General features: G+C 38.4%; 1 protein-coding gene across 3 annotated transcripts; it reads right to left on the bottom strand.

The window, feature by feature from the left end:
- Window positions 1-3475: 3475 nt before the first annotated feature.
- On the bottom strand, window positions 3476-10851 carry LOC121712172. 3 transcript variants are annotated; one of them, XM_042096266.1, is made up of 7 exons: window positions 10541-10851; window positions 10045-10112; window positions 7161-7363; window positions 5781-6793; window positions 5617-5683; window positions 5162-5327; window positions 3476-4115 (listed from the first exon to the last, which is right to left on the bottom strand). In XM_042096266.1, the coding sequence occupies exons 3-7, from the start codon at window positions 7357-7359 to the stop codon at window positions 3986-3988; spliced, it is 1575 nt and encodes a 524-aa protein (XP_041952200.1). In that variant the 5' UTR covers window positions 7360-7363; window positions 10045-10112; window positions 10541-10851; the 3' UTR covers window positions 3476-3985. The 3 variants fall into 3 exon arrangements, with proteins under 3 accessions (XP_041952200.1, XP_041952201.1, XP_041952199.1); XM_042096267.1 differs by lacking the exons at window positions 10045-10112; window positions 10541-10851 and having other exon boundaries at window positions 5781-5992; window positions 6101-6793; window positions 7161-10014; XM_042096265.1 differs by lacking the exons at window positions 10045-10112; window positions 10541-10851 and having other exon boundaries at window positions 7161-10014.
- Between the last annotated feature and the right edge of the window lie 470 nt (window positions 10852-11321).

Here is an 11321-nt window from a genome sequence, read left to right as displayed (position 1 = left end):
CCTGAATGAGAGTATAGTTCCATGTCAAATCAGCCTAGAAATTGGTCTTCCATTGGTCTTATTACACTTTCTTACTTGAAAGGAGACAAGTTTTAAATAGGAAAATTACCGGGAATCTTAGTCACTTTTAAACGTGATGCTAGCAGCCGAGATGCTAATGGACTAATTCGATTCAATGATCTATGCTAGGCTGGAGCTAAAAGTGGTATCGCCAGTCTCAGAGAACGGCTGGATGAACTGGAGAAAGGTAAAAATCAATTGTTTAACTCAAGGAGCGGTGGAAAATGAGTAATTCTCCAAATGGTGGGATATCCCTTTAAGAAGACAGTATTTTTCATGTATTGTGTTAATTTACGTTAGACTACTGTGTTGATTTTTATTTGGTACAGGCTACTGAGATACTTAAAGTGTGTATATTTTAGTTTCAGGCCTTTTAAAAAAGATTTTTATAAAATGTTCAAGGAGAAAAAAAGGAAGATGTAGGTTGTTGCTACAGCTAAATTGTGCCATTTAAGACATTTTAAGATGTTTTTTTTTTTTTTATTAAAACACAATTTTGTTGTTTTTACAAGAATAATAAATAATTCAAAGCCGTATTTGTACCTGATGCAGTTGTAAATGTCATTATTTTAGAATAGAGCCTATTTTTATTCAAACTTGTGTATATGAGTAATATTTACTTGCTAAATTGAAGGCAATCGGTTTCCATGGTTTCACCAAGTAAGATTAACTTGCTGTTCAAGTAACTGTTACTACATATTCCAGATATGAGGAATTGGTTGATTAGTTACCTCAACTTCAGAACATGAGTTTTATGAATGAAAACTAAAGTACATTTCACTTGCAATACCTAGGTAGGTTAAAGAGGAATTTGCTGTAGTGTTAATACACTACACTAAGGAATTGCTTGTAAGCTCAGTTTTAGAATCCTAGTCCACTTTAGTCTGATTTTTCAAGGCAATCGGTTTCCATGGTTTTTTTAAGTAAGGTTTACTTATTGGATTTTACAGTGCACACACACTCCAGCTCAATAGACTGATAGATTTCTAAAGAAAATAGCCCAACATGTAATGGGACATTAAGTGCTCATGTATTGAATATATTTCCTCTTTGTTATGTGTAAACATAAACATACAATGCACACACACACACACACCATCATGAAGTTTGGAGTAAATGGTGATGCCACACACTTAGTAATTCATTGTGAAAACAAAGGCTGATGCCTCGCCTTCCTTGTGGGGGTAGACTGACTAGTGGGTTAAATGGATGCTTACAACCCCTGAATGAATGTGGGAGGGTTAGGGACAAAAACTTATGATTGCATATTTGTATGGGAGAGTGTGAGTGGGTAGACAGCACTGAACTAGCCGTGGACTGAACTGAACTGGCTAGACGTTCCTACATATGAAGTGTAATGAGACTAGTACGAATGATTCTAAATGCAGCAGCAAATCTGGTCTTTAATCAGCCAAAGAGGACATACATAACTCATCTGTTAGTTACTCTTTATTGGCTTGCTATAGTAAATTCAAGATCACTCACGTACTGGATCGGCACTTAGCTATTTTAATTCCATGATTTAGCTTTAGGCTACTTCCCCCCCACTGCAGTCCTCTGATGAGCGTCTGCTGTGTTGCATATTTTTTAATGCTAACAGGTCACAGTCAAGACTCTTTTTCTCAGGAATTCCTCGTTGGTGGAATTAGTTCCCAGTGTTGGGAAAGTTCACTTTCTACATTAACTAGTTCAAAGTTCAGTTCACAAATTTTAAAATTAACTAGTTAAGTTCATAGATCATAATTCAATTTTTTGAACCAAGTTCACAGTTCCAAAAATTAACTACTTCATAGTTATTTTTTCCATATGTTGCTGTGAGCTATTATTTTTCAAAATTATTGCCACAGCCCAATAGAACGCAGTTAATGGGATATGGGTCGAGGATCTGTCTTGATTTTTTATTGGCTTGCACATACCTTGAAAGGCTAGCCGAGTGCTTCAGTCCGAGTGCAAATTTTCTTTTTAAAAAGCCGGCGGGCAAAGTTTGCACAAAAAATGTAAGATTTTTCCCATTCTCACCGACCTTGTCATAAAACTTGTTTAAATGATCATACGACGCCTCCTTGCTGCTTTGTCGCCTACATGCTGCTTTTTGTTTTGATGACGCATGCAGCGGCGTGACACTGGTGGCTGGCATTGCCAGATTGGGTGTTTTTTTACCGCTACATATTAAAGGAGAAGTTCGGTGTGATATTGACCTAAAGTGTGGGGAGCATTAGCCTATGGCAGCATGCACATCTGGAAAGGCACAGTTAATGCTGAATGATGTTGACAGGTTTTGAACCTGTGCAACATATGCTGTCTTCGAGACAATGTCTTTTTCAGAGAAAACATTGGCATGTATTACAACACTAGGCTATGGCTCCATAGAAGAATCCAGTGCATACAATGGCATGTCTGCATTGGGTACATCATGAAACAAAAAAAAACACTACTACAAAGACCTCAAACTATCAAGCAGCTGAAATTCAATATTGGGCAAAAACGGAATAACTTTTAATTCTCAAAACTTCAGCAACTCCTTAGTTCCCAAATGTTTACAGATTGTGAAAATAGGAGATGAAGCAACACAGTGGTAAACATGTCCCTGTCCAAACTTTTTAAAGCAACTTTTACTGGCATGAAATGAAATGGCATGAGTAATTACATTTTTCACCATATTAGATGAAATCCCTTGAAATTGCTTGGCACATCATGGTCATCCATTCCTTATCCATGTAGAGAATCATAATGAATAAATGATGTTACCGTATGTGTACTGGCTCTTGATCAGATTTACTGCACAGCATATCAAACACAAGCACAAGCACAAGAGTTCTTCATTTTCATTACAAGGACAAAGACCAGAACAAAGACCAGAAACCACGAGTACCTCTACAGACGAGTCTTGCATGTTAATAAAACAAAAACCCTTGCACAGCCATCCCTGTTTCAAATTTCATCCCTTTATCCTACACTGTAAAAAAATTTTTGTGAAATTTACGGTAAATTACTGGCAATAAAGTTGCCAGCTAATACCTGTAGAATTACAGTAATGTCCAGTAATACTGAATTACAATACATTACTGTAAAATAAAAACAGTACCTTACTGTAGTTGTGTTGCGATTTATTGACGTTATTTTACAGTGTTTAACTGAATAAATAATGTATAATACTGTAGTTGTGTTGCGATTTATTGACGTTATTTTACAGCATCTAACTGAATAAATAATGTATAATACTGTTTATTATTTACAGCAACAACCTGTGACTAAATTTGCTTTACAATACTTTATTGTAAGTTACTGTAAAAAACTGCATGCTAAAAGTACTGTAAAATGAATGCTAACATGCCTAATCTTGTTTCTCATTAAATGCTTTTCAACTAAACTAATCCCTTGGAGTTAGGCTAATCCATAATGATGACTGAGAAGGTTCAGAGTTAAACTTCCAACTTTATTTTGAATGTAGCAAAAGAATGCCATTCATTCAACTCACTCAGCATAATTTCACTATTATTTGGGACAACATAGACCGAAATAATGGCCCGGTAGCTAACGCTAACCTGATGGGGCACTTTGAGTGAAACTTAAGGAAAGTGTCCTAGCTTTATCTGGCGGGCCACTAATTCGGTCTATGTTGTACCAAATTTTCTCATTGTTTTTCCTGCCGCCAATAGGGCTTTTAGCGCAGCCAATACACCACAAACCGGACAAACATTCTGGGGTTGGTCACTTACAATGACAAAACATTATGTGGATTTTTAAAACAAGAATGCTGAATGTTAGCAAAAGCAATAAACATCTGAAAATTGAACATTGGAAAAACATTGTGAGTGCCTAAAAACCAAGCCAGTCAAAGTCCATGAGTGGATTTTTAAAACAAGATGAATGTTACCAAAAGCAATAAACGCCTGGAAAAAACATTTAGAAAATGAGAGAGTGCCTAAAAACCAAGCCAGTCAAAGTCCATGAGCTTGCGTAAAAGAGTGCAGACTTTTACATTGATTGTGTGACGTTTTTTCTTTCCACTTGAAGCCTTGGAGCCGGTGTCTGGGTTGATTCCCACAAAGCACCTTCAAAAAAAAGGGGGAGGGGGAGAGAGGGGGGAAGAGTGGTGTTGAGAGGGTTGGACAAGTAGATAAGATATACTAAAAGATGAATGATGGAGTGGTGAGCAGTCTCCAGATCCAGATGGTATTTACTCACATACACAGCACATGTAGGCCGCAAGCTACGGGGCCTTACTATGCTGAACATGAATTTGAATGTTAAAGGAGAATTCTGGTGTGATACTAAAGTGTGTTGAAACATGATACCGACTGAACGTATGTCTCATAGCTCATCTCGGCTTGTCCCCTGCACTTGTCCCCTGATTTCGGAGTGCAGGGGACAAGCCGAGATGAGCTATGAGACATACGTTCACACTTGGTATCATGTTTCAACACACTTTAGGTCAATATCACACCGGAATTCTCCTTTATTATTGAACATTTTCGGTTGCAGTACCTGTTTCAGCCCCATGAATAGATTTACATTGGAAATGCATTATAGGAACATGACAGTCCATGACATTGACATAGGGGAAGGTGTGACATCTGTCTTTGCATGTTTCATCACGTGTAGAGGGCATAAGCTTTCAGAAAATGTATAGTTCGAGTGGTTTAATTGGCTTTTCCCAAAACAATAGAGACCAAAATAGTCTTTCTACTTGATTTGCCTGGTGACTCTGGTGAGAAGCTTATACATTTTGGTCTCTATTATTTACATATCTATCTTGTGACTAAACATGCAAAGACAGATGTCACTCCTTCCTCTATGCCATGGACAGTGATGTTCTTCTAATGTATTAACAATGTATTAAAATAGATTGATTTTCAATGTAAATCTATTCATGGGGCTGAAACAGGTAGTTCAATCCAAAATGTTCAATGTTAACATTCAAATTCATGTTTAGCATGGTCAGACCTTCAAAAAAAAAGTTGGTTCCCTTGGGAGGTGAGGGGGTGATTGTAAGGCCCCGTAGCTCATGGCCTAATTAAAATTCTAAGAAAAGACTTTAAAACAAACACTAGGCTATCACTCAAGAAGCTGTGTCATCATATTTTTCATATTATAATACCTTTGGATGAATTCAAGGACACATGAAGCCTCCTCTTGGTACTCCAAATTGAAGGTATATAAGGTTGCAAACAAAGTGGCCAGGCCTGCAGTGAAGCTTGAATGTGGAGTCATCACCACTTGTTTTTCGATGGTTAGCATCCATTTGTTGGAAACAAATTTGTTCCCTGAAATGAAACCAAGAACATAAGAAATGTTCACACACACACACAATCACACACACACACACACACACACACACACACACACACTACCAGTCAAAGGTTTGGGCACACCGATTCATTTATGGGTCTTTTTCGGACTGCAGACTACAAACAAAATTGACATCTGCCACATTAAACACCCAGCAAAGGACAAATATCATACATAATACATTTCCTCTTAAGTTTTATTATGGTCTTATGTTGCCCTTTTCAATTTTTTACCACTACCAAAAAGCTAAATTGGAACACTTACCTTGAATAACTAATCTGGGAGCATCTGGTAAAGGCAATCTCTCCACGTCTGCAGGAGTGGCTGTTTCCTGAAACAGAAGAATAGCAAAACAAAACATTACACAACTGATTATAGACAAACTAGACACATACATAGACAGATATAGTGAAATATTGTATACTTACATCAACTTGTAACAGTAGTCCATCTGGGTTCTCTTTGAAGTGTGCCATTAAGCACAGGATAACACAAGGTCCAACTATGGTAGACCCACTGGCCTCAAACATGGACAGGACCTGCTTCACCTCCGAGTTTGTTGGCTTTTGGCGATAAAACTGGAGGATCATCTTTCCCTTTTCTGCAATTGCTCCCTCCATTTTTTCCAGGATGGGTATGTCTGTAAGATGCTGAAAGTGACTGTAGAGGCCTTTCTGAGTGAAGAGATATGGCCAATCTTTTCTAAGCTCAGCAATTGTGTGAGGTGGACTTGCGTTGATAGACTTACGTTGCAGGTAGTATGTAACATGCATTAGCTGGTCGACACATCCTCTCTCTCCCCCCACTGGACCTTCTCTTGAAAACATCTCTTGCATTTGTTCTTTTTTCCCCTTAAGGCTGTCTTCAGTTTCCCCAGTAGGACACTCAGGCTGCCAACTGATACACCCATATTGATCTGATGGTCCTTTGGTGCTCTTGGTGGTGGATGAGCTTGGCAGTGTTTTTCCTCTCCGGCGTCTTGCTGTAACATTGTCCCTATTCAGGTGTTCAACCCTGGATTTAATCTGATTGACAAGGGAAGCATATCCACTTCCAATTTTAGTGCCATCTTTCAAGACATCGGCAAAGCTCTTGGGATACTGTCTAACTATTTTCTTAGCAACAGAAAAGCAATCAGATCTAGAAGGATTGGCTTCAATCACCCTCATTTCATCTACTATGATCCGGACCATTTCTCTTCGGTCTCTTGGAGCTGGGCGCTTTTGTGAATGCACAGCCATTGATATGGCATGAGGCATTTTGCCCCAAGGAACTTTAAAACAGTCTGGCCAAGAGTCTATGTCGACTGTGCTGGTGCTGCTATTTGTGCTGGTTGGGCTGGATGAGAAGGATGAGGAGGATGAATCCAGTCTGCATGGACTACGTGTGGAGTCTGATTGTGAATTGTCACTTTGTAAATTTTCAGCACACCTCAGCTGCCCTGGAAAGTCAGATATGCATTTTAAAAACAGACATAAATCAACTTTCACATTCATATGTACAATATGGAACCCATACAACCTCAACAAACAACTAAAAACTTCTGAGACTGCCCCTATGTCATCACTTTTCTCCCTATGCAGTGCTGTGGCAATTCCACAGAGCTCTGGGCAAAGCTGAAGTACAGTGCATTGTAACACAACAAGAGACTGTGGTGTCAAAATTAAATGAACTATGTTTTTTTCTTTTCTTGTCACACTCAGGGGATGTAACTATACATCTTATGGCCTAGCTGAAAATAAACTTTTTACAATAGTAAACAAGATATGAGTGATTTCCTAATATAAGAACAAAGCAAAGTACAATACCATCGGTGCTCCATTTGTTTAGCAGTTTTCGCGATTCTATAGGTCGAAGATGTTCTGACAGATCCTCCTCCTTCACATATTGCAAATCCGACTTGCGGTCCACGCCAATGCTGTTAAGTCTGGTCAGCAGCAAAGACAGGGTATCCTCTGCTAATGTAGGTAATACCTGCAGGATTGCCTCCTTTATTTCTTGAGTCATGGCTCTATAAAGAAGGGAAAGAGTGGTGAAGGATGAGCACTGACATATCATTCACTTTATAGACTGGCAAGGGATAATAATCAAGCAGTTCTTCATATCTAAGACAAACAAAGTGGGAGCCCTGTTCTAAGTCATGCACTGAATATACACCCAAATTAACTTCCAGATGTGTCTGATATTTCTTTACAACAAAGTAAACTTCAGACTGAGTGTGAATCAGAATCAGTTTGATTTCCCCAACAAGCAATACATCCTCTTCCTTTCCAATGATCACATGGAGTCCCTTTCTGTACTTAGTGCCTTTGAAGGTGACATCATTCGTAGCACAAGTGTTATTGGGAGAAAAATTGAATTGAGATACTGCAGTTACAATTTCTGAGTTGTAATCATTCGAATGAAATTCATCTCCTTTGTCATTGCGAATCAAAGGAGGAAAGATGTTGCCTGCACTCAAGTAGGCTTGCAGAAGCTGATGCCTTTCTGCTAAGGTGGAACACAAATTCTTGAAATTATGCAATTTTCGAGCACACTGTTTAAAATAAGTGTGTTTACTCTCAAACCTCAAGGTCCAAAGACGTATTAGTGGCCCAAACTTCAAGATCAGCTCTGGATAATGGCACAGGTAGTGGTGTTTTGGTCTCAAGGGCTTCTGAGGAAAGGATTCAGCTCTGTCAGAAATGTACTCTTCGATTAGAATTTGCAAATATGCCACCTGATCTGCAGTTATAGCAGGAGCACATATGTATGCAACAATTTTTCGAAGGAGCAGAACCAGATGCCATATCTTACTCTCGGCCAGGCTCTGTAATTTGTTCCCCACTAGCAAAGGTAGCACTCTTAAAAGGCACCAGTTCTGGACAGCATGTCCGGATAATTTTTCATTGCCTGAATTTATTTCTGGTGGCTTATCATTAGCGTCATTACCAAGAAACTGCAAGTGATCAATTGCCCTGTTTAACTCTAAATGGGTAAAATGTTTTTCCTGAACCACTAACTGATTAATCAACAATGCCATATCAAAGGAAACAACACCCTCAAAGAGATCATGACCCAAGCAAGGCGGCAATCCAGGCAGACACACATGAAAGTACTGAAGCTGATTAAAAATTGAATCATATTTGATACCCTTTTCATTGTTCTTGTCAGTTCTTTCTCTGTTTTGAAAGTTTTGCAGAGTTTCTTGATAATTCTCAACAGTTCTGGAGGTAGCAGTTGACAAAGGGTTTGATTCAAATTCATTTCTGCTAATATCACAGAACCGACAAAAATATTCACTTCGACTGAAATTTTCTACAAAGCCTCCAATGTTATGAGAGCCCAGATTGTCTCCAGCTATGGCACACAGACCACCTCTAAGAACACTGCCATCTTTCACAATGCCATTATCTTCCAAGTTGTTCAGATCCTTTATCAAAGGACTGAAGACTAACTCCTGTCCAAATGTCTTGAAGTCCTGTTCTCTACACAAAAGAACAAGCTGCATATGATCAATATTTGATCTGTACCATGGCGAAATATTACCCAGGGTTAGGTACACAGCTAGCACCTTGTGCTTTTTTTTCCCTGATCCCAGTGGATTCACCACCTCAAATGAATCTTGATAGAGTATTAAAGCTAAAGATGACCTGTCAGACTGGAATAAAAAGTGTTTGGACACAACCTCTCCATCCCAAATGTCCTGCATAACACCACCATTAGTCACACGATTACGCACTTCATCATACTGTTGCTTCATAGACTCATTTTTAAAGAGAGCAAGAAGTGTTTCTTGTATTGGAACATATTGGGCATAGGCTACTTTTCCTGCATCAGTTAAACCTAGATATACTCGTAATGGTTCAACATATTGGAAACTGTTTTTAAAGATGGTCTTACGCCGTTGATCTGTTTTGAAAAGGCAGTTAAAGCGTGTTAGCAGACTTTCTGTTTTAAGTTCTTCAATTACTGGTTTGATCGTGCTTTCTGACATGCCTAGCGAGGTCAACTTCTCAGTTAATATTCCAAACATATGGCATTGTTCAACATCATGAACATCCTGGAATTCTTCAAAAATTGTTTGAATTACAGAAGCTGGTAATAACAGCTTAGCCTGAAGCTTCAAATAAAACAGTGCCAGATTTTTAAGGTAGAGTGTTTCATCAACATCAAATATATCCTGCTGCCCACCTGACTCGCTTTCTTCACCATCATTGTGAATGTCAAACGACTGACTACTAGTCTCACCTGTGTGGTCACTACCTAAGGCTGGCCCTAGTGTAACAAGTTGATCGGCTGAAGTGTTCTTATGTGTTCTAGATATATGAGAAGCAAATGTGGATTTCACATGGAATGTTTTGCTACATTCTCTAAAAGGACAACCAATTGTTCTACCCTCTTGTATATGCCCCTTCAGATGTGAAATGAGACCTTTTAGGTCTTGGAACTCTGACTGACAACCTTCAATGTGGCAAGTGATAGAGTCTGATAAATTAAATTGTAAACCTCTAACATTAGTAATCCTATGATAGTCCCTGTGGTCTCTGTATATATGAGACTTGCAAGCGCTAAATTTCCTGAAAGACCGTGTACAATCAGGAACTCCACAAGTAAATGATTGGTTTGGGGTATTTTTATGTTGCTTTGTATGTCTACAAAACCCCAGTATGCTGTTAAACTCATGCTGACAAAACTTACAAAGAAACATACCTTGTTTCAGGACGAACGGAAGGTTGTCACGGCTTGTTTCAGGATGAACCGAACCATTTAACGTTAATCTGCAAAATAACAGAAACAAACGGTTGTGTTAGAAAGGCACTAACGTTAACGTTAGATCATATGTAATGCTAGCCTAATATGTTAGAAGTGCTAGCTAGCCTATCATTTCACAAACCTTGGCTAACAACCGAATGCTTCAGTTCGAAACCCGCAATTAAAGATTTAAAACACTGAAATGCTGACAGTTTTACTAATATGTTAATATTTGTTGTTTTTTTTTTACATATACCATGAGTGCGTGGCTTTCCCATGCTAGCTAGCAGCAAAGACAACTAGAATTTAGCGCCATCAAGAATTTAGAATTTATCGTCATTCAACCTACAAGCTGGCACTTTATTTGAACAGATTTTGTGTTTTCGAGGATATAGCCCACTACTGCAAACGTTTGAAAAGTTTTTTATGGCTGTGGTCATGAAAATGTACTTACTAATACATCTCTTTGTGAACCGCTGTAGTGTCTTCCTCTTCTACCCACAACGTGTTCGTAGTGTCTTCTGTTAGTCTTACCGTGGGAAAGTGGTTGTGGTTTCTGCTCAATTTGCAACAATGTATGAGGTTGTCAAGACGACCTCGGCGCAGTGCATTTGATTGCAGAAAGCCCTAAGCACTCTTTCACTCATTATCAGCAGAAGTTTAAAATGCAAAAATGCATTACAAATCATTTGTATTACAATTCAAAACTAAAAAAGACAACATCACTATATCTTTTGGAGCTTCCTGTATGCAGTTTGCGTTAGGCTGATCTACCCATTTCTTCATCCAGCCTCCTCCTGATATGTCACAAGCTACACCTACACCAAACACCACTGCAAAGAAAAAAAAACTGAAGCTAAATATGCATGGGGTAAATTAACAGGCAAAATAGTGGTTTTAATATGATTAAAATAAAGCAATACATAAATAGGCTACACATTCTGGTTAGGCCTACAATTCGTTTTCATATAGCCAACAAAGCCTGACAAATCAGGAAATTACGGGAAAATGTTGTGGAATCTCGTTGGTCTTATTGTAAATTTGCAATGCTGGACTGTAAACTGTATGATAACCCATAATGCATTGCACATTACATCATTTTACTGTAAAGTTAAATATACAGTAATTTCCAGTAAGATTTTACTGTAAAATTACAGCAATTTTTTACAGTGTACAATTTCCCTTGGGAGGAATAAAGTATCTATTTGTCTATCTATCTATCTATCTATCTATCT

This window comes from Alosa sapidissima, chromosome 6, assembly GCF_018492685.1.
Source record: "Alosa sapidissima isolate fAloSap1 chromosome 6, fAloSap1.pri, whole genome shotgun sequence".
NCBI lineage: Eukaryota > Metazoa > Chordata > Actinopteri > Clupeiformes > Clupeidae > Alosa > Alosa sapidissima.
Note: the sequence above shows the minus strand (reverse complement) of the source record. Positions and strands in the feature narration are given on the sequence as shown.

Coding starts and splice junctions, on each gene's coding strand:
- LOC121712172 (XM_042096265.1), bottom strand. CDS start 7,410: ATGATATGTCAGTGCTCATCCTTCACCACTCTTTCCCTTCTTTATAGA. Junction 6,794..7,160: donor AAACAAATGGAGCACCGATG/GTATTGTACTTT, acceptor CTGACTTTCCAG/GGCAGCTGAGGTGTGCTGAA. Junction 4,116..5,161: donor GTCCTTGAATTCATCCAAAG/GTATTATAATAT, acceptor TTTTTTTTGAAG/GTGCTTTGTGGGAATCAACC.